At 48.7% G+C, this 27,197-nt stretch overlaps 3 protein-coding genes across 6 annotated transcripts; 1 reads left to right on the forward strand and 2 right to left on the reverse strand.

Moving 5' to 3' along the window:
- Positions 1 to 751: 751 nt before the first annotated feature.
- Positions 752 to 5,157, reverse strand: Dbndd2 (dysbindin domain containing 2). The gene is made up of 4 exons (XM_021660453.2): positions 5,021 to 5,157; positions 2,809 to 2,955; positions 2,480 to 2,617; positions 752 to 1,410 (listed from the first exon to the last, which is right to left on the reverse strand). The coding sequence occupies exons 1-4, from the start codon at positions 5,112 to 5,114 to the stop codon at positions 1,211 to 1,213; spliced, it is 579 nt and encodes a 192-aa protein (XP_021516128.1). The 5' UTR covers positions 5,115 to 5,157; the 3' UTR covers positions 752 to 1,210.
- Positions 2,817 to 27,197, reverse strand: Sys1 (SYS1 golgi trafficking protein). 4 transcript variants are annotated; one of them, XM_021660459.2, is made up of 4 exons: positions 26,974 to 27,192; positions 26,546 to 26,782; positions 25,164 to 25,231; positions 2,817 to 2,955 (listed from the first exon to the last, which is right to left on the reverse strand). In XM_021660459.2, the coding sequence occupies exons 2-4, from the start codon at positions 26,705 to 26,707 to the stop codon at positions 2,949 to 2,951; spliced, it is 237 nt and encodes a 78-aa protein (XP_021516134.1). In that variant the 5' UTR covers positions 26,708 to 26,782; positions 26,974 to 27,192; the 3' UTR covers positions 2,817 to 2,948. The 4 variants fall into 4 exon arrangements, with proteins under 4 accessions (XP_021516134.1, XP_060238840.1, XP_060238841.1 ...); XM_060382857.1 differs by having other exon boundaries at positions 2,847 to 2,985; positions 26,974 to 27,197; XM_060382858.1 differs by lacking the exon at positions 2,817 to 2,955 and adding an exon at positions 13,814 to 14,389 and having other exon boundaries at positions 26,974 to 27,196.
- On the forward strand, positions 14,726 to 16,968 carry Tp53tg5 (TP53 target 5). The gene is made up of 3 exons (XM_021660448.2): positions 14,726 to 14,797; positions 14,992 to 15,122; positions 16,497 to 16,968. The coding sequence occupies exons 1-3, from the start codon at positions 14,726 to 14,728 to the stop codon at positions 16,966 to 16,968; spliced, it is 675 nt and encodes a 224-aa protein (XP_021516123.2).

The raw sequence follows: 27,197 nt of genomic DNA on the forward strand, positions 1-27,197 counted from the left end.
AATTTGTATCTTAAGTCATGATCTTTTACTAGCTGTCAAACTGAAACATAATACAGGCTTCAAAGCATTTCACAATCTGACCTTTGTCAAGTTTACCTCTCCCTGTGTATTTACAAATCCAACAATTTAGCAAACCTGAATGCATTTTAGCTTCTCTAGGTTAGTCTCTCAGTCATTTCTTCTTCTTTTGCTTATTTTAACTTTATTTTTTTTTTAATTTTTGAGAGTCTCATGAAACAAGCTGACCTCAAATAATGTAATGAAGCCAAAGCTATCCTCCTGCCTCCATCTCGTAAGTGCTAAGATTACAGACATGATTCCCCCATATGCAGCTCAGCTTTCCATTTAGTGTTTAAAAGCCACAGCTTCTCCCTGGACAGGTCTCTTCCCCCCACCCCACCCCACCCCCGCCTTGCTTGGCTACTCTTCAGTGTCCTACATTTCGCTGCTTAAGAAATCATTTCTTCAGTTTATTTCCTGATACCAGAGGAGTACCCGACCATGTTATCTACTATACTGTGAAGTTTATATGTGAATCATTGACCTGATTTTCTCCACCACAGACTAAACTCTGTTGAAACAGGAAAACATTTCATCTTACTCAGAACTCTTTTTCAAATGCCTTGCAGAGATGACATTAAATTCTTAAGTACTTTTTGACTACATGGAGTAAATGAATGATGGAGATATGGCACTGGTTAGTTAAAGACAGTGGGTTTTGTATCTTTGCAATATGAAGAATGAGGTGAAATGAGTGGTATATTATTATTTATTATTTATACCATATCCTGTTCCAAAAACGGACTTAAAGAGGCAGGACTGCTGGAGTACAACCTCACAGAGCTCTGAGTGGAACTCCTCAGAACTCCTGCTCGGAGACACAGACTTTGGAGACCCTAATGGAAGACTACAGGATCACTTGGGGCAGGAGGGGGACTAGAAAAGCAGTGGCATCTTGTCCTACCTCACCTTCCAGCTTCTCACTAGGAAGTCCTACCTCAGAAGAAAACCACTGGTGGGAGGGTCGCAGCAGGAGAAAGTTAGCAGTAAAGCAGGGGAGGCCAGCTCTCAGGCACACCATCCACCATCGTTTCCTCCCCTTGGTGCTGATGTAAGTAAAGTGTCAGGTCTTCTCCGGAGTACCCTGCTGGGCCTAGGATCTCCTCTCCATAGAGAGTTATAGATTAGTCAGTCTGTAAGGGGCCCAGTGCTAGCTGCAGGGGCCAGGCTCCGCCCCTCCATCATCCCCATCCTCCTCGTCAGACTGTGCCAAGGGTGTGTCTGCTCCCCCATCACTTGGATTAGGACTTTGAAGGTTGGAGGAGTCAGAGGACAAAGAGGAGGTCCGGGATGTGGTTCTGTCTGGTGTGGGTACCAGCAGGCTCAGCTCCTCTGGATGGTCATCCGCTCCTGCCCAGAGAAAAGAGCTGGTCAGGGCCACACAGACAGGGCTTTGGAGAACTCAAGAGATAAAAACTGAAGTACAGAGAAAGGCGGGCAACTGTCCAGAATCACTTCCCCAGTCAGTAAGGAGCCAGAATTAGGACCTCTAACCCCTTCTACATCACTATAATCTCTTATGTTCTGGAGTCAACCCAAGAGTTCAGGCTCTGCCTCACTTCTTCCTGAGGAGCTTCAGGCAAGTAATTTTTCTCTACTAACGACTGTTTTTCCTGTGAAAGGGATACCTACATTTCTAAATTTTTAGGGTAACATCCTAAGAACGTGTATCAAATTTCTAAGAGGCTGTTAGGAAATAAAAGCAGTTTGTTCTTTTCAGGCTAGGTAGGCCTTGTTTTGTAGTTGGCTTCAAGCTCATGCCTGTCCTGCCTCTGTTCCTGAGGGCTATGATTAGGAGAAGCTGTCAATCTCAGAAGCAGTTTTAAATAAGAGTAAGAGTCTTACACTGTTTGGAGCCAGGCAGAGGGTTTGAATATGAGCTTTTCCACTTCCTCCCTATGTGACTGAACTTTTCTGAGCCTAATTTTCTTTCTCAGCGCCAGGGTTTTGTACATGCCAGGCAAGCATATTATGTAAACTGTGCTTCTGAACTCATTCCTAGCCCCTAACTTCCTTCTTTATGAAATGAAGAGTCTACTCCCCTGCCCTGGTAAGGACCAAGAGAAAATACGTGAAGTCCTTTAGCACAGTATTAAGAACGCTGTAAATCCTCCAATAAAATTTAATATTACGACTAAAACTGCTTAGGTTGTCTAACATGATCATTATATTTTTGCATTATTTTAATTATAGTAATTATGATTATTTGACAAACATAAGAATTTAAAAGCTCCAGTACCTAGCCATTGCTAGAACTTTGGCTGAGGAATGTGCAGCCCGCTCCCAGAGAGTCAGAGCAGCCAGCTGTTTCTCTACAGACACACTCTCCCAACTTCTACTTAAGATTCTCCCCCAGCCCAGACCTGTAACCTCATTTCTGGCCAAATGGTCCTCGGATCCCTAAAGCAAAGAGGCATACCAGCCATCTGGGGGGTTGGCGGAGAATCCTCACACGGCAAGAACACATCTGCTCCATCCTGATCCGCAAGGTCAATAAATTCCACCTGCTCCAGTGTGTCCACATTCACTTCCATGGACGAGATGCTACCTATGGGGGCTGGAGATAAGGGAGGGGTAGGCAGGCAGACCAGGCTAAAGCCGAGAGGATCATCAGACTTACCTGTAAGATCCCAATTTCAGAGTTTACTGGGCCACAAAAAAACAGGGAGACAGCCCCCAAGATTCAGGAATCACAAGGACATCTACCCCAACCTACTCAAATTCGATTCCTTAGGACTTGAAACTTACGTCTTTGTGACTCGAGATGCAGATGGGAAAGGGGAAAAACAAATTCTGTGTCTGGCTGTAAAATGTCCTCGAAGAACTTCTGCCGCTCCCTGAGGCGCAGCTGCTGGCGCTCCAGGGCTGCTCTCGGATTGGCGTCCATGTCAGCCGCTGAGGGGTAAAGGAGTAGGACAAGTACAGCTGTGAGGATGAGAGAGAAGGCTGTGGGGGCCTGGGCTCAAGGAGCCCCACAGCAGCCGACATCCCAGCAACACGCCCTTGCCTCCAGGCAGGGCAGCTCTGGACACAGCAGCCTCTTTCCCTTCTGTAAAATAAAACTCATCCCACAAATTCCAAGATTCACACCGAGGCAGGGCTGGCCCAGCGTCCACAAAGGGGATGTCAGTTCCAGGCACCACAAGAGCCTGCTGTTGATGAAGGCTGCCAATGGCTGGCTAACCGCCCATTGGCCCTTCTGAGAGATTGGGAGAGGCTGGCCATTTCGTGGACCCAGCTCCTCAGAAGGCCAGGGAAGAACAGGGTGAAATGGTAAGGTTCAGGGTGTTGCAGATCGTTTTTCCCTTCACGACCCACAGAAAGACTATATAGCAACTTTGCTCCCCCATGCTTTTCTCTTTACACACACACACACACACACACACACACACACACCATTGATGCTCTCCATCACCTCCAAACCCTTTCTCTGAAGGCAGAGACCTACCTTCCTAATTTGCCTCTGCCTCTAAGAAAATCATCTTCCTGGCCCCAGGGCTCCCACCCGAAGGTATTATCCAACCTAGTTGAAACACTCCGTGACAATACTCTGTAAAGGAGAGCTGTTTAGGAAATTGACCACTTTTCCTCCAAACTGTAAGAGTTGTCCCCTTCCTCTCACACATCTCTCTGGCTCATCTCTCCTGCTGGTAAGTACCAACTAGAAGGGTGGGGCCTGGCTACAGTTCAGTTCAGGCCTCTGGATGCCCAACGCTGAGTTTTGCAGACCACAGCTCTGCTGCCAGCCCTGTGCATTCATTCCCATTCCTGGTATACTACTCTGAACCCATCACAAGGAGCAGAGGTTATCTAGGGTGAGGACCAGACTGTCACCCTCCATAAACCTCATTCGGGACACGATGTAGCTCAGCTCTTGGCCAGGTCCTTAGGCACTGGGGTATATCAAGAGGGACCTGAAACTAATGAGCTAGGAATGGCCAAGGAAGCGCTGGGAGCTGATGTGGCTGCCGGCTGGGGCTGGCCGCGGAGACGGGAGACGCTGACACTGACTCCAGAGAAAGACTCTTAGAGCTGCCGCCCAGGTCACAACGCTAAAAATACCCAGAGCCCCAGGGGCGGTCTGCAAATCTGCGGGGAGGGGAGGCGAGCTCACGAGGAAGCTGCCGCTGACCCCTGGCCACCCGGTCGCCTCTCTCCTCTCCCCTCCCCTCCCCTCCCCTCCCACTGACGCTGCAGTCTTACCAGGTTGAAGGGTTTGCCCACCAGGGGCCGTGGAGCCCAGATCTGGACCTAGGTAGTTGTTTACCCGACCATAGGTGTTGGGAAGAGTGGAGATTTGGAGACAAGAGGCTGACACCCAGGCAGGAGGCAGGGAAATGGAGAACGCCCTCTGCCCCGGCCCCACCCGCGCCCGAGGAGGCAAGAGGCAAAGAATTCCCTAAAAGGGGACCAGCGCGTGGGCGAAGCCGGGGCGGGCGAAGCAGAGCGCTCCACGTTTTCGTGCTGCCGGGCCCCAGTCTGCCGCACCTGAGCCCAACCCGCGTCCCCCCCTACCTGCAGCGCCCGCACCCCGCTGGCTCTCTGGGTGCACTCCCTACAGGCGGCGGCGGGGGCGTGGGAGCGAGCAGCGCCAGGCGGGTGGGGCTGTGCCTGCGGGGCTCCCTGGGGACCAGCGGCCCTGGGAGCCGGGAACGAGGAAGAGGCGGGAGGCGGAAGTGGGGGCGGGGCGGGTACTCGGAGCCGGCGGCGGGGCCAGCCCCTCGGAACGCCGGGACCCGGACTTGCGGGGCGGGCGAAAAGTTCCCGCACGCATCCCTCCTCGCTCCGGAGCCCGCGGGAACCCGCGCGGGGCTGCGCGCGCCCCGAAGCACTTGAGGCACCCCCGCCCGGCGCACAGCGGCTGCGGGCACACGCTCCGGCTCCGGCCCACGCACACTTGATGCGCTCCGACTCAAGAGCAGCGCCCACGCGCACGCGCCCGCTGCCCGCCTCTCCGCACCTCGAACACCCTGGCCACGCTTACGCGCGCTCCTCTCCCGAAGGTGCGGGAAGGGGAAGCGAGGGTCGGCTGCCGCCCAGCGAGACAGGTGCATTGCGGCTGATGACCCCCAGACCTTGGGCCCTCAGTTGGGCCCAGGACCACATCGGGCCTCCGCCCTGTGGATCAGCACACTGGGCGAGTCAGGAGGGGAAGAGCCGGCGCCGCACCCTACACGCCGGCAGGGAGCCAACACCTCGAGGTGTTAGCAGAGATGCCAGACGTCCAGCCATGCGTGGGTGGGCGGTCCAGACGGAAACTGCCCCTTTTTCAGCACCTCCTGGCTCAAGCCAGTACTAGCAGTGTCCAGGATAGCAGCCCCTGGATAAAAATTCTGTCTCCCTCCGCCCCCCCCCCCAACCTTTTCCCATCCATCCTCTGGGCTCTGAAAGCAGTGAGGATGGACCACAGGCTCTGTGTGTGGGTGTGTTTTCCATTAGAAATCTCTGTTGGGGTAAGGCTACCAGGAAGCTATCCTTGAATCCTTGGCATCCCCCTTTCCTTTGAGGTCCCCATTAAGATACACCTCCATTTCATGTCATTTTTCTGGTTTCTAAGTATGTTTCTAATCCACTCCTAGGTTTCCACCACTCTGGTTTAGCTGCCACCATAGTAGCCTCCATCAGGTTTTCCTGTGCCATCTCTTGCCTAGCCACATTGTCCACACAGCAGTTAGCTTGCACAGTTCAGAGCAAAGTCTCACATTTTAATCTTCCTCCTCCTTTGTTAGAATAAAATCTAGGCGCTGGAATCATAATTCAGTCTGTCTGTCCGTCTGTCTTTCTGACAAGGTTTCTCTGTGTAGCCTTGACTGCCCTGGAACTTACTCTGTAGACCAGGCTAGCCGCAAATTCAGAGAGGACTCAAGAGATCCTCCTGCCTTTGCCTCCTGAGCCTGCCACCATGCGCAGCTTCTAAATGGTCTTAAAAAGTAGGGAAGGAGGGCATGGGCAAAGGGATGGATGGAGACGCATGCCACGTGACGCATGCACGTCTGGGATTCCCTACAGAGGGATAGTGCTCCAGCAATACCTAAGGTACTGGCTCTTCTGTGTGACTAGATTTGTGGACAGCCCTGTGAGGTAAATACAGCAGGCAGCCTTTGTCACTCAGAAGAGCGTGAAGTGGTTAAGATTACAGACATTGTAGTCAGACCTCCTTCATAAACACTGAACCTACGGCAGCCAAGCACACACTTCTCTGATCTCTTAGCCTCACTATTAACTAGGAATAATTAAACCCTCCCTCTTATAGTTTATACAAAATTCTTAGTGTAGTAGGACTTTGGACATGCTGGAAATACTCCATAAACCATAGCTCTCTTGGTTGGGATGGGTTCTGAGAAATAGAATGAACTCTGCCCTGAACTTGAGATATTATAGAAAGGGAGCCCTAATTATTAGCACTTATATGGAAGTTGCAGGCACTTCTGAGGTAAATGCCTTTATGTCCACTTTACAGAAACAAAAACAGGTAGAGGAACTGCTGAGGTCATACAGCTAATCACTGACAGGCCTGGCACTGGAACCTGGGCTGGCCGCCTCCTGAGACAGCTGTCACCATGGCGCCTACCACACTGTTTTATCCTGTTGTAATTTTCATTTTTCAAGAGATATTTTAGTAATTTTGAGTCTTATTTCTCATTAGTGGATGGAGTAGATACTTGGTCTCATTTTCTACCACAGAGCTGAAGCTCAGTTCCCAAGGTCACATCTCACTGTATCTCCCACCCCTACCCCATTTCAGACTCATCACTGGAAAAAAGACTTTTTTTTTTTTAACCCATTCAAGTGGCTAGGCGAGGTGGTGAATACCTGTAGCCCCAGCACTCCAGGAGGCAGAGGCAGGTAGGTCTCTGTGAGTTGGAGGTCAACCTGGTCTACGAAGTAAACCCAGGACAGCCAAGGCTACAGAGAGAAACCCTTTCTCTGGGAAAAAAAAAAAAGTCAAATTCAGTAGTGAAAATGGGGGAAAGTGTAGAACAGCCTGTAACTGATTGTGAATGATAAACTGAACCATTGATTATTTTCAATGAAATATCAGCAATATCTGTACCTTCCTATTGCCAGATACTTGCCAACAATTGGTTAAGAGAGGGGGACATTGAGACTGAAGTTAACTTAGTGAGCTATACTGGAAATGTGTTGTTGGAAAGAATGACCCAGGATGATGAGGAATGGACTGGCCAAGAGAGTTGAAAAGAACAGTAAAAAGGAGAGTCTTGATACTTCTTGCTTCCAGCTGGGATATGGACAGCTGGGAGGAGCAGTATCACAGTGATAGCAGTTTCTAAAACTTGCTGGACAGTTGTCATAGCTTTTGTCAACCTTCAGAATTGAGGTTGCAAAGCGACTTATTCCTGAGGACAGGAGCCTCCAAGAAGACACAGACTATAAGTACTGGTTTACTTCTGAGGGGGAATATGAAATATCCATGCATGAAGATAAGAAAAATTAGAAACCTAGCTAAAATATTTACTAAACTGTTAAAGGCCCACTGTGGCTTAAACAGGGCAGAGTCTGTGGGAATCAGGATGATAGAACAATGATAGAGACAACTCAGTCCCTCACACTAATGGCTTCTTACAAGACAGCAATTTCTAGGCACAAATAACACTGTAGTTAGTGCCAGCCATTTTATGTACTATGTCCATAGATTGAATAAAAACACAATAAACATACAGAAACACAAAAACTGTTTGTCAAGAGTCGAAGTCAGAGACTAGGTGGTGGTGGTGCACAGCTTTGATCCCAACACTAAGGAGGCAGAGACAGGCAGCTCTCTGAGTTCAAGGCTAGTCTGATCTACAGAGTGAGTTCCAAGATAGCCAGAGCTACACAGAGAAACCCTGTCTTGAAAAAAAAAATACACACAAACAAAAAACGACCAACCAAAAGTCAGGACCCTTTGTCAAGAGTCAAAGTAATCAGGAAGACCAGATCTAATACCCAGATGCTGCATCTGTCTGACAGAATTTAAGAGAATGATGATACGTGAAATGCTCTCATGGAAAATGGGGACAACGTAAATGAACAAAATTTTGGCAGAGAGCAAGAGACTTATCATATGCAACATTAGAAACAGACACACTCAAGATTTGAAGAACACCTTTGAAAGCCTCATCTATAAGTTCAGCAGAGCTATGGAAGAAACTGGTAAACTTGACAGTTTAGTCAGTCGGAGGAGCCCCTGCCCAGTAGGCACAAGGCTCTGCATGAAAGCTGGGCCTCCTAGCTATAACATAATCTCAACACTTGGAGGTGGAGGCAGGAGGACAGAAAGGTCACCCTTCGTTGCATAGAGAGTTTGAGGACAGCTTGGGTTATATGAAACCCTGGTGAGAGAGAGAGAGAAGGAAAATTGTATGTCAAGTGAAAAATGTAGGCTAGGTATGTTGAGGGCTACACAGAGAAACCTTGTCTTGAAAAACTAAAATAAAATAAAACCAACTTGTAGCAATCCTCCCGCCCCTTCTCCCCGAACTCCTCACACTCCCCCTTAGTTCTTTGTAATTCTAGGTGTCTGCCATCATACCCTGATGTGGACTCTGCTCTTGATCTCTGTTCTGAATCAACCCACCTTTGTGTATTAATTTGCAGTTGAAGGTTTTCAACTTGTACCTGCCAATAGAATTTTGGAGTCCAGGGGCCTTTTCTCACTCAATTTACATTTATTTACTTACTTAGATCTTGCCACAGTATGTGTGTGAGGATTAGAGAACAAATTGCAAGAGTTGATTTTCTCTTTCTACCATGTGGGTTCCAGGAATCAAGCTTTGTAGCAAGCATCTCGTTCCAGAAGCCATCTTACCAGTCCTAAAATTATTTTTAAAAACTTGAAACGATTATAGATTCAAAAAAGTTGAAAAGTCTTACAATTCCTCGGTCTACAAAAGCATGATCTCATCTTCCGGCGTTGTCAGCTGTATTAGACTGCTCAGAGCAAAGGTCCTGACTGCAGTTAGGAATTATGCTGGTTTAGTAAGGAGGGGAGAAATAGTTCTCTAAGATCCACAGCAGCATCTTTACAACACAACTCCTGTGCACAGGGGTCAAAGAGCATCAAAGAAGAGGAGGTGGGGAGATTTAAGAGCCAAAGGTCCAGGAGGTTGTGTTTCCTAGAGACGACAGCGAGCTTTACCCATGACACTGCGACAGCACGGCTGCCTAAGCAAGAGCTGAAGAATCACAACATCAAACGGCATCCTAACACGGAAAGGGCAAATCTCATGAGGCCCTCCTCATGCTCAATGAACGAAGCAATGCTGACAGTGGGAGAAACAGTCTTCCCTAGGAACGAGCCTCCTAAGTTGTTTATCCAGTATCAACTAGTCAGCTTTGAAATCATATACTGGCAAGTGGCGTATTCTTATATATATATATATATATATATATATATATATATATATATATATTGTATGTAACAATAACAGTTTTAAAAGAGGCCATGAGTTTGAGAGGGAGCAAAGTAGGGGGGCAAAAAAGATGTAATTATATTTTAATTGCAAACAAAACAAAACAAAACAAAACAAAAAAACATTGGAAAGACAAACCACACGCCTAAACACAGGAGGAAGAGTTTCTTTGGGGGTGGTCTCAGATACCATGACCAGGGCAACTCTCATAAAAGAAAACAGTTAACTGGAGTTCCAATTACAGTTACTTGCTTACAGTTTCAGCGAGGAAGGCTGCTATCAGCATGGTGGGAAGCAGTCAGGCACAGCACTGGAGCAGTAGCTGACGGCTTTGCATCCTCATCCACAGGCAGCAGCGGAGACACACCAGGCCTGGTGTGGGCTTTTGAGACCTCAAATCCCACTCCCAGTGACACAGGCCTCCAAAAACGCTACACTTCCTCATCTTTGCCAAACAGCTCATCCACTGGAGACTAAACAAGGAAAAATACAAGCCTAGGGGGCTGTTTTCAGTCAACCCAGAGGCAGCGGCCGGTCCAGGCTCTAGTAGATGACTCTGTACCCACGAGCATAGAGGCAGGACTAACTGGACTCAGTGTTATAATAACAGAGGGTGTTTCAATTGGAAGATGTGTTTGGGACAGGGTCCAGGGGGAACTGAGAGGGAGGAAATGGGAGTAGATATGTCTAAGACACACAGTGTATGTGTATGAAACCTTCAAAGGATAATAAAAAATTAAAAAAAAAAAAAAAGCCCGGTGGTACACACTTTTGATCCCAGCACTTGGGAGGCAGAGCCAGGTGGATCTCTATGAGTTTGAGGGCGGTGGTACACACTTTTGATCCCAGCACTTGGGAGGCAGAGCCAGGTGGATCTCTATGAGTTTGAGGGCAGCCTGGTCTACAGAGTGAGTTCCAGGACAGCCAGGGCTACACAGAGAAACTCTGTCTTGGAAACAAAACAAAACGGAAAAAAGAAAAAGAAAGAAAAGAATTAAGATGGTAAATTGAGAATAAATTGTAAAGAAAAAATAAAAATTAAAGATGGTAAACTGTACCTACTTTTAAAAGTTTTCTTGTATTTATTATTCAAGGCTTACCACCTGTGTCATTGGGTAGGTCTCTCTCCCCCATGAAAGCATTTTCCCTAACGTAAATGGAAAGAGCAATCAAGATAAAATATGGAAAACTGCTCATGAACCACTGTTAGGAAACAACCTGGTCTTCTGAGTATGAGATGTTCAGGTGGCTCTAACTTCAGAAGGTGGGGAAGCAGGTAAGGAGTGACAGCAGGGCATTGCAAGTTTGAGACCAGTCTGCACTATATAGTGAGTTCTAGGCCAGGCTGGGCTATGTAGCAAGACCCTGTGTTAAAAAAACAAAACACAAAAATTGGGAAAGGGTGTCCTAGGTACAAGCAGATGATCAGCAGCTGCAGCCTCTGGTATTTACCCAAAGGAGAAGAAAGCATATGTCTGCACAAACGCCCGAGCACAGGTGTTCACAGCAGCTTTATTCACAATCGCCCAAACTGGAAGTCACCAAAGATGTTCTTTAGTAGGTGAAGGATAAATAAACTGTGATGCTTACAGAAAACAGTATTATTTAGCGCTAAAAAGAGGTGATCAGGCCGGGTGTGGTTGTAGTCCCTTTAATCCCAGCACTCTCTGTGAGTTCAAGGCCAGCCTGGTCTACAAGTGAGTCCAGCACAGCCAAGGCCATCACATAGGGAAACCCTGTCTCAACAAAACAAAACAAAACAAAACAGGTGATCGGTCAAGGTATGGAAAGACATGGAGTATGTATAAATGCTACTACTAAAGAGCAAAGCCAATCCGAAACAGCTAGATACTTAATTTTTAAAATCTGATCACAGGACATACTGGAAGGCGAAGCTATAGAGACAACAGAGAGGTCAGTGTTTGCCAGGGCTTGGTGGAGGAGGAGGCATGAATAAAGTAGAGCACAGGGATTCCTAGGGCAATGAGACAGTTCTGTGTAATGCACTATCAAGGACACGCCATCAGACATTCGTCCAAACCCATACAGTGGACAAGGGCAACGGGGAACCCTGACATAAAGGATGGCCTCTGGCTGATAATGTGTCACCGTATGTCCATCAGAAACTAACTGGTGAGATCGGTGGAGTGGGGAGGGGACTACTCCCCACGGTAGAAGGGTTATGGAAAATTTCTGTACATACTTTTTTTCTTTTTGAGACAGGGTCTGGGTAGGTAGCACTAGCTGGCCCGTAACTCACTATGTAGACCAGGATGTCCTTGAACTTACAGACATCTGGCTCTCTGTCTCCCAAGTGCTGGGATTAAAGGTAAGCACCACCACCACCATGTCCAGCTACTTAGTTTTGATATAAACCTGAGACTCCTTTGAAGGATAAAATCTCACAAGCATATTAAAAGATGTACGAACTAGACCACAATGACAAAGGCAGTCAGCCTGGGCCCAGTACAGAATCTAGCCACCGTGTCTCCACAGCTGAGCCTTCCTGGTTCTCTCAGACCTGACTCTAAGGCTCTCAGGCTGGATCCTAAGCACATAGCCCTAAGTCATGCTCACTTTCCCAGGTCCACCCTGCCATGCTTGGCTTAGAACTCGACTGCATTCCTACATGCTGTAAATCCCCTCTAGTGAGAAGGCCATGCCCACCTCATATCCTTTGCCTCGCCAATCCCTAGTCCCCTCAGATTGGGCTGGGGTCCTCTTTTACCCTTGTCACAGATAATGATATATATGTATATATATATATATATATATATATATATATATATATATATATATATTTTTTTAACTGTTCTTAACCTGATTATGACCTATGATCCTACCAGACACAGCTCTAGGTCCTGGGGGATTTATCAATGACTGAAATAGACAAAAATCCCTCTCCTTTGGGAGCCTACATTCCAGAGGTATCTTTCCCCTTGGCCTATGGGCTTGAAAGGAGGCAGAAAGGGGACATGCTCTTCCTTTGGTGTTGCTGTCCTTGGTGCCTTGCCCATAGCCCAGTCTAGCCCCTGGAGCTAAGAATTTTAAGAGGTTCTGATGGAACTCGCAAGCATCAAGACCTCAAACATCTGCAGTCCAGAACAACCCACTTGATAAGCACTGTAGTGGCACTAGCAGGAGCAGGATACCTGGGCAGGCAGAGGCCAAGGAACACAGGTCCACAGAATAGGGATTGTCCTTGCTATCTTCCTTCCCAATTACCCCGTTATCTTCCCTGAGGCAACTTAATGCCCCCATACATCTTCATATTATGGATACAGGACAGTTAAGAAATCTAGTATGGAGTGACTCTAAACTTATCAGGTATCAGACGGGCCAGGGAGTAGAACAGTACCTGAAAAGCTATTTCTTACAAGCTCTTTGGATTATTCTGATGTAGCCAACTACACACCAGGACTTTAGATAGACCATCTCCTTCAGGTTTTCCTCCATCTGTCCCTAGCTCACTAAAACTCCTCAATCTCATGTTCTGATACTGCAGCTTCCATTTCCTTCAGGGCTCTGCTCAAATCTTATCTTCTGATAACTATTTCCCAAACCAGATTTCTGCCTCCAAGGGAAAAGTTGTTTGTGTGTGTGTGTACCTGAGTGCAGGTACCTCTGGAATCAGAGGTTGCTGGAAGCCCGTGGAACTGAAGCTACAGGTGGCTGTGAGCTGCTTGACATAGGTGCTGGGAACTGTCATGTCCTCTGGACAAGATGTGCTTTCAACCAATGAGCCATCTCTCTAGCCTGGTTCTTGTTCTATCTTAGAGATAGGGTCCCTCTGTGGAGTTAGGCCAGTCTTGATCCTCCTACCCTAGGCTCCCAAGTGCTGGGTTCCAGGCTTGCACAGCCACATTTTTTAATATAGCAGACCCCTTCCTTTACACTTCTTACCCCCACCCCCACCCCCGTTGATCCAGCACTTAGCTCTGTCTGCTGTAAGTGACACCATGCTAAGTCTGACTCAGAGGTCCAGGAAGGTCTACCCTACCATTTTAAGAAGCTCTGCAGGCTGGTTCTAACATTCGGCCACCATCAAAGGCTAAAAGACTAAACTTATAATTATACGAATGATACTGAGCACCCACAAGGTCAAGATGTGTCTCTTTCTCACCTTGAGAGCCACCATTTGTATGTCTTCCTGGCAGTCTTTACCCTGCAGAGCTGCAGAACAGTAGACAGGATGCAGAAAGGCATCAGGGATTCAAAGGCATCAAAGGCTCCTGAGTGTTTTTTTTCTCTACTCTGGGTCCAGTGACACCAACTGGTGAGCCGAAATTAACTGCAGTAGGAGTATTTCACAGAAGAGGTAAGCATGACAAACCAGGTTAAGATGTATTGTTTTATTGATTTGTCCCCAGTTGGCATGGGCAAAATTCAGTGCATCAGCTGTATTTATAGTCTTCTTGCAATAAAACCATGCCCACTCACTTACATACTATCTGTAGCTGCTTTATACAGAACCAAGGCAGGCAGTTACAACTATAACTGAAAAGTAGAGGCCCACTGTAGAGGCCCTTTACAAAAGAAAATGACTGGCCTTAAGAAAGTAATGGAAGCTGGGCTTGGTGGTGGGCTTCAATCCCATTACTCGGAGGCAGAGGGAGGCATATCTCTGTGAGGGGTCCATCTTCTTACCTCATAGGGAGGTTGTGATCATGTACACTGCTGCCGGTCTCCTAGTGTGTGTTTTTACACAAATGGGAGTAGCCTTTTGACCCTCCACCTTTCACCCCCGGAGACAAAGCCCTGATGCTATCACATACTTCAGTGATGTCACAGCTCCCCTGCCTGGCAGCTCCAGCATCATCATATGTTGCTCACCCCAAGTGCTGGCTGAAGGAGAGGGGCAGGGTGCAGGCAGCTCTGGGTTCCTCCTTGCTCCTACAGCCCCAGCATGTGTCCATCTACAAAGAAGAGGCCCAAGAATAGAGTGGCTTATAAGGTCAGACTCTGTCCTGGAGGCCAGTCAAGCCCCACAGAAGGGATCTCACCAGAGAATCCAGCCACATCAAAGGCAGGCTTTCCAGCCTTGCGGAAAAGGGAAAGGTGAAGGGTAAAAGGAGGCTAGCAGAGTTAAAATGGTCTCAGTTCTGTTTCAAAACCAAATTGACAAGACTCCCAGTCAAGAACGGGTCAAACCATACTCGGCCAAATGGGAGAGGCACAATACAGGAGTGCAAGGAGAATCCTCCTACTCTAGCGCTCGCTCTCTCCCTCTCCCTTTCTCTCTCTCTCCTCAGATGCAAGATGAGAAACTGCAGGACAAGAAACAACCTGTCAGCAAACTAATTGAGCGGAGCCGACTTAGAATGGTGAGATGTTCCATTTTAGCCCCTGCTTAGGGGAGCCTAACTTCTCCCCTGAAGGGCTGCCCCCAGGGGCTAGAGCCAGTGACCACAGGAGCCAGCAGACTCAGTTCTGAGCTGAGCCAAGCCACAGGCAGGGCATGAAGGGCTGTCCTGGGAGGGCTGGAGCCTCTAACTTTCTGGTTTCTTGACCCTGGCAGGTATTAAAAAACTTGTCCCTCTTGAAGCTACTCAAGAGCTCAAACAGTCGGATCCAGGAATTGCATAGCCTGGCCAGAAGGTGCTGGAATTCAATTATCAGAATTCCAAAGAGCCCTCAAATCTCTTCTGGGTGAGCCCTGCCGACACCCCCTCCTCATACACACACTAAACGGACCCAGCAGTTGTCTTTCCTAGCAATAGGCACTGTGGAGTGCTAGGACTAGAAACAGCGGCCTACCTTACATAAGGGCTCTGTGCAGCGGGTGCTTATGCAAGCTCTCTCACTGATAGGGACTGAAAAGCAAGAGATGAAGTGATCTGGCTAGGCCATCTGAACAGATAATTGGCAGAGTGCCTGTTTGAAGTTGTTCCCTCCTGAGATCAAAGCTGTGGTTGTACTTGTGACCATGATCATCCAGTTAAGGGCCCTCCTATCAACTGTGGTGCTGAGAATGTATGTGGGGAGGCTCTCTCTTCCTCTTGTGCCTGGCAGTCCAACCAGAGACTCAGAGGCCGCCCTCTGAACCTGATGATACATGTATGTTGCTTGGCATCTGATTACTTGTGGGTCACCCTAGAATTTGGGAAGCATTTTTCTAAGTACCTGCTAAGTGCCAGCATTCTGCTTGGCATATTCCATATGTACCCCCACTTCCTTCTTTCTCCACAACAATCCTAAGCACATGACAGTGCCCCAGTTTTATGGTGGAGACCCCAGGCTCTAGGAGGTTAAATGGCTTATCTCACCCAAATGATCTGAGTCTAGCAAGTCTATCCCCAAAGACTGCCCTACAAACTACTACTGCTTCATTATCTCCTACTTAGCAGATCTTGACAACAGACACCTAGTGGCCATCACTGTCATCAGCCAGGATGAGCTAGCATAGAGCTCTGCTGAGCTCAATCTGGTACATATACAAACACCTGAGGAAAATCTCTTTTCTGGTATGAAAGCTGTTAATTCCTTCCTAAATTTCTTTCTCTCATGTGGTCTCCCAGATACAGGCAACTAGGAAGCCCAGAACCAGAAGAATCAGGGTCACAGACCACCATAGTTTGTTTTGTTTTGTTTTTTAAACACACCCCAACCCTCAATGTGAGAGGCGTCTTGCCCTCATCCTGCCTTCTACCCAGGACAGGTTGAGGGTACTGTAGTGCCTCCTCAGAACCCCATGATTTCTCAGACTGTAATTTAAAAGGAACACGGGACAGTCTTTCCTCTTGGCTGAGACAGAAGCCTAGAGTAATGGCAGGTGCCAACAACATGTATACCCTTAGGCTCCTCAGATACTGGCCATGCCTCCTGACTTCCCAAGGTCTCACACTAATTCTGCCAAAACTGATCTTACATCTACCCCTGTCCCAGGCATTAGAGACAGTTCTTTTCAGTCTAGCTCTAGCTCTAATAGGCTCCACAAACCAGCTACACAGCAACTGCCTCAGGCCTAGGTTACAAGAACCCTCTTAGTGTCACTCTGCTGACAGCTGTTCCTCTCCCTGTCAGGGGCAACAATGTCTGCAAAAAAGTGAAACAAAATAATGAAGAGCTCCAAGAGGTTAGAGCCCTTGGGAAGAGACCAGAACCTAAGAAAGCAGAGTCCGTAAGGGAACCTAAGGGAAAAACGTCCAACGAGTGGAAGCCCAAGAAAAAGCCTCAGGGAGCTTCTACTGCAGTGCCACAGAGAAAAAAGCAGATAAAGCCTAAAGTCCTCAAGATGGCAAAGAGTCATGGCTTGCACACCAGAGCCCAAAAGAGAAAACACCACGTTAAGAAGCCCAGAGTTGTCTTCCTGAAGACCTACCACCACAGAACATCCCCGGGGGACATGAAGCCACTGGATACAACCGACCAGTTGGTGTGGTTTGAGGGGCTTCCCACTCGCGTCCACCTCCCGGGGCGCCGGATCATGTGCAGATCGTCTGCCCTGCGCTGTATCAAGCGCGCCTGCACCCGCTTCTGCTGTGCGTCGCTTTGAGCTGCCTGTAAGCCTGTCCACCAGGTGGGTGAGACGGCGCCGCTGTTCCGCAGGGAGGAGATGCCGCTGCCCAGCCGGGCCTGCGACTGAGCCCTAGACTCGGGGCTGTGGGTCTGGATGGCTGTGGCCGCCCATCCTGGGAGGCTCCATACTGAGACGGTGGGGGGGGGGGGAGCCATTGACCAGGCCACACACGGGCTACTAGCTGGGCTGAGGACTAGGTTGGGACTCTAAACTGCGGGGCAGGTGCAAGGGGAGTGTGGATCAAATGTGTGTTAGCTCATTGTCTGGAGGCCTCAAGAGAGTGGGACCCACTGTGTCTCTGGGTCTCAGCTGATGTTTAAGGGAGAAGAGAAACTGCCACTCCGGGCTTTGCTGCGTCTCCTCCCGTTAAGCCAAATCAACTCTATTTGATTTATTCACATTTTAAACACGACTTCTGCTAAAAAGAAAGTTCTTAAAGCAAAGATAACAAGAAACTCTCCCCTTCGTGGGTGGAGGTCCCCATGAAAGGAAGAGGGTGACTGAATTCTGAAGTCCACGTTAAACGATTTCCCTTTGGGAAAACCAGATAGCTCCAACTTGCCACGAAAAATCCGAAGCTCCCCGCCTTATGCCCACTCACTGAACAGCAGCGCCCTCTAGGGGCGGTTTTCACGACTAACCTAACTCTGCTCGCAGGTGGTGTAACCGTGGATGGGAAGGAACCTCAAGTGTAAGAAGAGTAGTAGAGAGCCTGCAATCTGCTTAATGGGAGGGAGAGGCGGGAAATTCGCGAGTCTACAAATAAAATCTCCCATAAGGCACCACTGGCTCTGCCTGTCTTGAGGCTGGCAACCACATAAATTAGGAGAAACGGGGTCTTGGGTGGGGCGGGGGTGGGGGAGTATGGAGGGAGTTTATGTCAGGAGTTTCTGCTGCCCTGGTCCCCCCTAGGCTAAGGTCATATTCTAAAACCAGAAGAGAAAATCTACCAAGTTGTATCCTTCAGTCTCCCCTAACTCCCCGACAAGATGGTTCCTTTGGGCAGCACACACTTCCTCTATGAAGTCAGAGGCCACTGGGAGCAGATGCCTCACAATGGCCCTGCCATCCAAGGAGAGGCAGACTTGTATGCCTATACAGCAAGTGACTCACCCGGCTTGTTCAGAGAGGAGCCACCGGAGCAGAACCTACCCTCGGTCTCCTGGCTACTCTCTATTCCATTCGGCTCACCACTGATTATGTGCATGCGGTGTCAAGAATTGGGCCTCCTGGGTCACACAGCGTGGAAAACATCAGGACAGGTGGGGCATTGGCGCCGTGTCCCACAGCTGAGGGCTAACAGCATATTCACTCTCAAGCCTGAGCCCTGGTAGACTTTCTCTGGATCACCACCTGTCAGTAAGAGCCAGAGGGCCTTGCACACACAGTTGGGGAGGTGGGTCAAGGGAACCCAGGTTTTCTTAGGACAAAGACTATAATCTTTCTTAGAGTCCCCTGACGCTAGCTGCAATGGGTGTGCCCTCAAGTGAGGTACCTGGCCTCTGAGCCACTGAAGAGCTGGGCCACAGAGCCCTTCTGTAGAGGTGGGCACTATTGAAAAGATCTCATTTGGGGGGCTGGAGAGATGGCACTGGCTGCTCCTCCAGAGGTCCTGAGTTCAATTTCCAGCAACCTCATGGTAACGAGGTCTGGTGGCTCCTTCTGGCCTGCAGGTTTATGTGAAGGCAGAACACTGTATAGATAATAAATCTTTTTTTTTTTTTTTAAGAATACAAAAAAACCCTCTCATTTGGGAGGGGGTGTAATGGAAGGACAGCTCCACCTTTCCCTCATTCTGCCCCTCCCTATTGTGCCTGGTACTGCCATGTCAGAGAGGCAGCCTCAGATCATGGACCAGCCAGAGCCAAACTTGATACCAGGCGTGTCCCACTACACTGCTCTTCCTATGGGCGGATCCCAGGGGCATCTGAGCACTCTACCTGGCCCTTCTATCACCAGCCCTGCCCTTTCCCAGCAACCTCCTCTTCCAGCTGTTTTCCTGCTCAGTGATCTCCATTTGGGTCCCATCAACCTTGGTAAATAACCTTAATTCAATCTCCCTTTCTTTTCTTTAAGATTTACTTAAATAATTATTCACACAGTATTCTTTCTAACCTCCTGTTTATCAAACTATGACCTCAGATCACCATCCTGGCCAGGGCAGCCAGCTTCCTGGCAGCCTGTTCAGAGAGGGATTCACTAATGGAGAAGGCCTGGTCAAGGCTGGCAGCTTGCACTCTGAGCCCAGAGAGAGGAGTTAGGCTGAGGCCTCCTGCAGAGTTTGAGGGAAGGAGAGCACCGGGGAAAGGCACGAGTGCCTTGCAGCAGAACTTCTCCCAACCTCATCCTCAAGCCCCTGACATTTAGGAGGGCCACTGGCTTATGTCCCACTGCCCGCTTTCCTGTATTTAACCACTTATGTCTGAGGTTCTTCTGGGTTTGCTAAGACCCATTATTTGAAGGAAGAACATCCCAGAAATGGCTAACAGTGTAGCACATACACTCCGGAGGTGTGTCCATTTGATCAAACTGAACTCACATCACTGAACGACTGAAGTCACAGGACCTCCTCTTTTTTCCCTCTTCCTTTTTTTGCTGGGTGCAGGGGATCAAATCCAGAGCACTGTACATGGTAGCCAAACATTCTATTCTACCACTCTACCACCACAATGAGGCAGACCCCAGCTTTTTTTTTTTTTTTTTTTTAATCCCAGCATCTGAGAAACAGACAGATGTAGCTCCATGAATCCATGGCCACCCTGATCTATATAGCAATTTTCAAGGCCACACAGAGACTTTGTCTCAAAAAAGGGGGGGGGAAGGGGACCCATTTAGATGGCTTCAAGTGGACAAGGCCTAAGCAGGAAGTCTATGGGGTGCTGAAGGATTTTAGCTTTTCCCTAAACTTCCTTCACGGTTCTGTGCCGTAACATCTCAAGCTTGGTTCTGCCTCTTCCTCACAAGATTTTCTAACTGCCTACAAACAGGGAACTACCTATCAGTTTCCTGAGACAACCCAATTATCTGGATCAAGTCCAGGAAGTGAGGTGTGTGGTGTCGAGCCAAACTGTGAACTCCCTACAAACCGAATGGATGAAGTGAGAATATACATTAACCATTTCGCCAGGGTGCAGCTGTCGGGAGAGAGCAGTCGCCTCTTCCGTGAAGTGGGAGGAAGCCTGGTAACATTTAGAATCACGGGCCACTTCCTGCTTTCCAGATACTTCGGTACATGTGGTCGCTCAGGAAATTCTCACAATTATCCAAAGGAATGAGTACAGTGTGCCTCCACAGCCCTGAGTTCTCTACATGCATACATTCTGTGTCCTTCGATTCAACCACCTGTAAATGGAAAATACTCAATAAAGATGTCCATCTGTGCTGAATGCACACAGACCTTTCTTGTTCCCTGAGCAATACTGTATACCCTCCGCTCCACCCTGGCACTGTACCATCTGGAGCACGAGAATGCATAGAGTTCTATGCAAACACCTCTATCTTTTTCAGGGGTGAGGGTTGGAGAGTGTAGGAAATAACTGCACCCCAGCCAGGCAGGCCTCAATCAACCTCAGCAATTCTCCTGTGCTCCACTGCAGCTTTCTAGTCCTGCAGCCTGCTACCATTCCCAGTGAGCAGGGAGTGCCAGGACGACTCAGCTTCCGTTACTCTTTCCTGCCCCAATACGGTTTCCATTAGTCACTTTCCTACAAGATGTGACTTCTAATCTGACTGCCCTTTGGTCATAAAAAGTCACCCTGGGGCCACAGAGGAGAATCCCAGAAACTCAGCTTCCAAGATGGCCTTTTGAATTATGAACCCTTCAGGATTTAGGAGGGCCTGTGGCCTTCTCTCAAATCCCTTCCCTCCAAGATGCCTGGCTTCCATGTACTTCATCAACATGGGGCTGCCTAGAATGAGGAGTTGGAGGTGTCTCACTTATCTTTTAGGGTTATAAACTGTTTAGAGTGGCAATTACATAAGTCTCCACATTTCAAGTGGCTGGAATTCAGGTGTTAGCTAGAGTGAAGGGAGAGGCGGAAGCAAAACTTCAAGTCTCCAGAAAGACGTGTGTGTTCACTTCCTAAGAAGCTGGAAGTAGGCTTTTGACTGCAGCCTTCACCCTCTGGAGGTAAACACTCAGCCTTCATTCCCATGTCACCTGTTAGCCTGTGGACCTTGTATTCTGCCCATCCATTTTTCTTGACTAGCTAGTTTGTTTGTAAAGCTCTATTCAACCTAATTTAGAAAAATACAGTGAGATCTGAAGGCATGACTAGGTGGTTATAAATTGATGAACAACATCAGAATTTACACATCCTAATTAATGACCTCTGCTGCATGAGCTCAGTGTTATCTCCAGAGCCCAAACTTTGAGGCTGACAAGTTCCAGTTTTCTCATCTGTAAGAGATGGATGATGGGCCTTCCTAATGAGGTTGTCACATGAGAAGAGGCAAGTCCCTGGCCTACTGCTAGACAGACACCTGGTAAGCACTCAACAGATGCATTTACTATTGAGATGATAAATTTCACGGCTGCTGAAGACTGTAACTCACCTCTACAAACCATTCACATTGCTGCTCAGAAACTGTACACATCTGAAAGTCACAAAATGTGAGTTACACATGTGGGGAGTATAGAGGGTGAATGTGTGGGTGTGCACACATGACGACCTAGAACAGGGTATTCCAGTGTTTTTTTTCTATCACTCTCTGCATCACTGCGCTGAGACAGGACATCTCACTGAACTGGAAACTTGTTCTTTCATCTAGGCAGTGTGGCCTGCCAGCTATGGAGAGAATACCTGTGTCCATACCCTCTGGGGAAGGTTATATAATTTTTAGTCAACTGTCAATCAGCTTGGTCATTATATTGCTGGGGTAAAAGGAAACACACACACAAAAATCACCAGCCAGGCATAGTGGTACTATAATCCCAAAGTGTACACCCATGGTACTTCCCAAGTATAATCCCAGCACTTGAGGAGGCAGAGGCAGGCAGATCTCTGTGAGTATGAGGCCAGCCTGGTCTACAAATCGAGTCCAGGACAGCCAAGGCTACACAGAGAAGCTGTCTTGGAAGAAAAAAAAAAAAAAAATCACCTTGATTCCTTTGATTTTGCAATTTCCAAAAATAAAAACATCAGTCAAAGAATGCAGGTTTCTCACCAAAGAAACTATGCAGGAAAAGCAGGCACAAACAGTAAAAGAAAACACAAAGATATATTCTTGCCTGGAGCAACAGACTGCACGGCTTAAGTGAGACAACAGCCACACTGCATTTCCTAATCCCTCTATTCAGTCATGACTGAAGAGCTTGAGTCTAGGAGGAAACCCACCAATCCAGCTGGGCTCAGGCTTGGAAGCCAGAACCCTGAGTTACCAAGGGGCCTCACTCTAGCTCATGCCTAGCCTTTGCCCAAACATTTTCATTCTCAGGTTTTCATTCTGCCAGCTCAGGACTCCCTATTCTACAAGGCTGAGAGCCAAGAGGCAGGAAGAAAAGCTTGTCTGTAGCTGTGATACGCAGCCATCTTGGGCAAGCTCCAGAAATCAAAGAAACCCTGCCCGATTCACAAGTGTATGCCACCGCACATATTCGGGAATCACAAAGGGGGGAGATGGCAGTTTCCCCAGGCAGTGTGGAGGCAGCTGCAGGTCGAGGGCAGAATGTATTCTGCTCAGTTTTTGAGATGGGTTCACTATATAGCCCCTGAATTTGTCATGTTGCCCAGGTTGGCCTCAAACTTATGATCCTCCCACCTCAGCCTTCCAAGTGTTAGGGCAAGCAGGTGCTATCACACTTACTCTGGCATTTAGTATTTTACCTGAATGGAGAAGTAACTATGAGGCCCAGGAAAGGAGGAACACAAATTATTTATAGCTCTTGTGCATAGCTGACCTCTCTTGGTGTCCCAACAACATCAAACGCAAGCAGAGGCAGAACTGTGGAAAATACTGTATTTGTATTCCTACGAAGGAAGCCGCCAGCCCCTCACAGAGGAAACCACTCTAGAGAAAACTCTAGCCTTAGCAGCAAACTCCTATTTCTTCCAGCACCATCAGTATACCCTCCGCTACCACAGAATTCAAATAAAACAGGAAACAAAAACTCGATGCCACAATCCAGTGGGAGCTGGATGCCTGGTCATTCCTAGAGAGCAGACAGTGGCTTTTATTATGAAGCTAAGGCCGGGAGGGATGCTGGGATCTTCTCTGGGTCCTGTGGCCTGCTGTATTGAGAGATGGCAGCAAGATAGGGTCCATACAAGGAACTGGAGGAAGTCAGGCATGGGTTCTTGAATGCACAAAGAACACACGGGTGTGTCTAACGGGCACAGGCTATGCATTTTTCTTGTGCTTGATGCTTCCTCCATCTGTCGTCCTCTGTCAGCAGCCTAGTACTTTGTACCTACATCTCTTTCTGTGGCTGTGGACCCAGAAATCAAAATGTTTCTTCACACAGAGTCACTGTGGTTTGGTAACATGGCGAAGGTACCAGCTGCCCCAGAGGGTAGACAGATGAGCAGAAGAGTGGTTTGCTCCAATCAGATATCCTTGATTTTTTTTTTTTCTTTTTTTTAAAAGTAACAGGCTGGTGACAGAATGATGGCTCAATAGTGACATGGTTCCAAATCTGTTATTTCCAAATCAATGAAGTCCCCATAATGGCCTCCACATATCAAGGCTTGAGCAGGCAGAAGCCATTCTTGCAGCTGTGATCATGACTGCTACCTGACTTTGTGACGGGACCTCACTATCTCTCCACCAACAGACTTCACATTTCCAGGGTTCCTCTCAGACTTGGACTAGACCCCATCTAGAGGTGTGAGCAGCCCAAGGTGACAGGTGGCCCAAGTGCCAGCAGTGTCCAAAGAGCCCAACTTTAGACATTGGATTTAGGGGCTGAGCTGAGGGGGATCTCCTTGAGCTCCGTCCGCATGCACAGGTACTCGCCAATGACGGCCATGAGTGCAATGCACACAGCTTGAACCAGCCACCAGGTCAGCGCCGAGGGGAAACGGGAGCTGTAGAGCCAGCAGCCCAGAAGGTGAAAGAAATGGACAGTGACAGTGAAATCCAGACACTGCTTCCCTCGCCGGATGAAGTACAGCAAGCCCAGGGCACTGTGGGGAGAGGACAGCAGCGGTTGTCACTGGGTTGTCCTGGCCTTACATTAGATTCTTGGGGAAGTAGGGACAAGGCAGGATGACAGCACGGTGGTCAGAAGTGAGCAAGGTAAGTGAGAAGCAAGGGTTATCATGGCAGATGCCTAGAGTGGGGAACGCCAAGAGTGGATCTGACACAGCTGGGGAGCGGGGGTGCATAAGTTTGATGACAAACAGCCAACCAGGAATGGTACAGACTGGTGAGTATCGGGAAGTATATTCTATAAAAATGCAGACAAAAAGCTACTTGCATCTAGGTGAATCTTATCATAGCATGGAATCAATCCATTTTCCCACTATTCAAGAGAAGCCAGACATCTGTACATTTTCCCATCGTCAGTGTAAAATCATAATACAACATACAAGGCACTGTCTGAAGTACTTCCTATGAATTACCATAGCACTTTACAACTATGAAGTAAGGGATTGTATTGGCCCCACTTTACTGATAAGCAAACTAGAAATAAACTGTCTAAAGTCACCACACTGGTGGTAAGGTCGTGGAAGATTCAAAGCCAGGTGAGTCTGCTTTTAAGCCTCAGACTTTGGTTTCTATGCTAAACTGATCCTCAAAAGATGGGCAATGGTCACGAATGACCTTAGATGGTAACTAGTCCCACCCCTACTATATACACAAGGAGACTGAGGCCTAGAAAGGAGGAAAGTAAGTCAGTCAATGGCACAGAACAAGAATGTAATAAGCCAATTCTCCAGGCTCCTGGTCTAATTCTTCCCCCACCTCATTCCACATTAGAGCATGCCATGAGGCGGCAGCACACATGAACACACGAACACACGAACACACACACACACACACACACACACACACACACACACGGTGAGAGATGAGCTTTCATGGGGGTCCATGACAGGGCCAGTCCACCCATTAGGCTCATCCACCCATCTCACCACTCCCAAGGAGCGCCAGCCTGCCTCATGCTTAAATTCAGAAAGTCAGTTCCAATCAGACCCCAAAAGATGAGTAGTAGAGCTGGTGATACTCACCAGGTGAGGGCGTTGAGGACGAAGGACATCATTGAGAGCCGGCCTGGAGGAGTGGAAAAGCCCAGAATCTGAGGGAAAATCACAAAGGGAAATCTGCTGGAGAAGTGACTTCACAGGGCTCCAGGCCCCAGGATCCTAGCAAAGAGCCCATGGCACAAGCTTTCTCCCAGGGTACAGGGACAGCATGGTCCCTCCATGCGCATCCTCTCCACAGAGGAACCTCTCCACAGTTGAACCTCATCTGAGTAGGTGCGGAGGTACCACTCTTTTACACAAGATGAAAGAGTTTAAAGAAGTTGCAATGTTTACACTATAATCGTCGACAGAGTACTAAACATCTGTACCACACTGCAGTTTGCGAAGGCCTTTGACACCCATGATCTCACAACACTATCACCGTATCTTTCCACATAGTTACCCAATGGCTAACGCAAAGAATAGTAGCAAAAACAAGGACTCCATCCCAGGTCAGCTGGACCAAGCACTCTGCTCATTACCTGCCAGCTATCACAGCTGCCTTTCCTCTCTAACAACCACAGGCTTCAACCATATCTTATGACACCTTATTCCTAGGCCCCTCTGGGCCTTTTAACATTTCACTGTGCATGACATGACAGGATTATTCTGCTCCCTTTCCACAGAAGAAAAGGACTTGGAAAGGTTAAAACAACTCAAGTTCTTCAGCTTTAAACTGGACCCTAGGCACTGGCAGGCTCTTTGTGCTACAGTTTACTAACTAATGCGAAATAGCACGATACTGCAAACAGAAGAGAAAACATTGACCCCAAGTCACACAGCAAACAGCGGAATTTAAAGACAGGCCTGTCTGACCCAGTCTTAACAGTTCCTACTGCATCATACGGATGACCCTTTATCTACTCCTCCTCCCACTGCGGCCCCTTGAGAATCTAAGCTGAGAGAAGGTAAGTCACTTTTCTGGAGGGTCTCAGGAATAAAAGACTTAATCTTGTTTGCCTGGGACACAAGTCTGTGATTGTAGTATCTGCCATGTGTGTCCAACCTCATACGTCAACCAATCATATGCTGCTGCGAACTAGCTATGAGTGCAGACAACACAAAACTGTAAAGCTACTTAGAGCCCTATACTCGAATGTGCAGCTCCTGTATGGGAACTTTGTGGAGGAATACGTCGTTTCCCAATATCTGAGTACTGGACAAGTCTGAGAGTGAACTCATCTGACTCCCGGTCTTCAATCATTCCATTTTGCACTTGGGTGCGGGGGGAGGGCGGGGGGCGTGTGTGCTCGTGTGCAATAGAATTCCTTGTTTTCTTAGGATCACGGAATGAGAACGTGGCCCAGCTGGAGCTAGAGTTCAGCGGTGCCGGGCCACAATACCCTATTCCATCCCGCCAAGCCTACCTCTGCGTCGAACATCTGGTCTAGGGAAGGGCTGCTGCGCACCAGCGCATCCACCAGCGCCAGCCACAGGCCCAGCGATCCATAGTAGACCGTCTGCATGAGCACGATTTGCGACAGGATCAGCAACGGGTCCCACACGTAGCTGCGGAACTGGCCCGCCATGCCGGCCCTCGGGGCTCGGCAGCCGCCCGCGCCTGTCACCGACGCCACGCCATCGGTCCGCGGCCGCCGAGCTACCTGCGGGGATACACACGGAGCTTCAGCCGGCCGGCCGTCGCCTTGGCAACGCCGCGGGAGGGAGGAGGGCCTGGGACCCAGGAGCGAGCCCATTCCAGGGGGCAGAGGGAGGCGGGGCGGGCGGACCCACTCACGGCATCAGAGGAAACCCTGCCCGTTCCGGCCGCCGGGCTCCTCCCGGGTTCACTCACCCGCGACCGGCTCGAGGATCGAAGCTCCGAGCGGCGCGGCCGGGCCTCAGCGGTGCACTCCCGAAACTGCGCCGACAGACAGGACCATGGAGCGGAGGACCAGCCGGCCTAGAGAGGCCGAAGAGCTTGCGGCCCGCTGCTGAGTGGGAAGGAAGCGTTTCCGGGGACGGCGGCCGAGAAGGCCTGCCGATATCACGCAGGCGCAGTGCATGCGCCCCGACACA

This window comes from Meriones unguiculatus, chromosome 4 (genome assembly GCF_030254825.1).
Source record: "Meriones unguiculatus strain TT.TT164.6M chromosome 4, Bangor_MerUng_6.1, whole genome shotgun sequence".
Classification (NCBI taxonomy): domain Eukaryota; kingdom Metazoa; phylum Chordata; class Mammalia; order Rodentia; family Muridae; genus Meriones; species Meriones unguiculatus.

What these genes read in the sequence shown, in the direction of transcription:
- Tp53tg5 (XM_021660448.2), top strand. Translation starts at nt 14,726, where the DNA reads ATGCAAGATGAGAAACTGCAGGACAAGAAACAACCTGTCAGCAAACTA. An exon ending in AGCGGAGCCGACTTAGAATG is followed by an intron (nt 14,798 to 14,991) that starts GTGAGATGTTCC and finishes TGACCCTGGCAG; the next exon opens with GTATTAAAAAACTTGTCCCT. An exon ending in AGCCCTCAAATCTCTTCTGG is followed by an intron (nt 15,123 to 16,496) that starts GTGAGCCCTGCC and finishes TCTCCCTGTCAG; the next exon opens with GGGCAACAATGTCTGCAAAA.
- Sys1 (XM_021660458.2), bottom strand. Translation starts at nt 26,707, where the DNA reads ATGGCGGGCCAGTTCCGCAGCTACGTGTGGGACCCGTTGCTGATCCTG. An exon ending in ACCAGATGTTCGACGCAGAG is followed by an intron (nt 25,232 to 26,545) that starts GTAGGCTTGGCG and finishes ATTTTCCCTCAG; the next exon opens with ATTCTGGGCTTTTCCACTCC. An exon ending in GTCCTCAACGCCCTCACCTG is followed by an intron (nt 24,117 to 25,163) that starts GTGAGTATCACC and finishes CTCTCCCCACAG; the next exon opens with TGCCCTGGGCTTGCTGTACT.
- Dbndd2 (XM_021660453.2), bottom strand. Translation starts at nt 5,114, where the DNA reads ATGCACCTGTCTCGCTGGGCGGCAGCCGACCCTCGCTTCCCCTTCCCG. An exon ending in GCATCTCGAGTCACAAAGAC is followed by an intron (nt 2,618 to 2,808) that starts GTAAGTTTCAAG and finishes CCTTATCTCCAG; the next exon opens with CCCCCATAGGTAGCATCTCG. An exon ending in GCCAACCCCCCAGATGGCTG is followed by an intron (nt 1,411 to 2,479) that starts GTATGCCTCTTT and finishes TTCTCTGGGCAG; the next exon opens with GAGCGGATGACCATCCAGAG.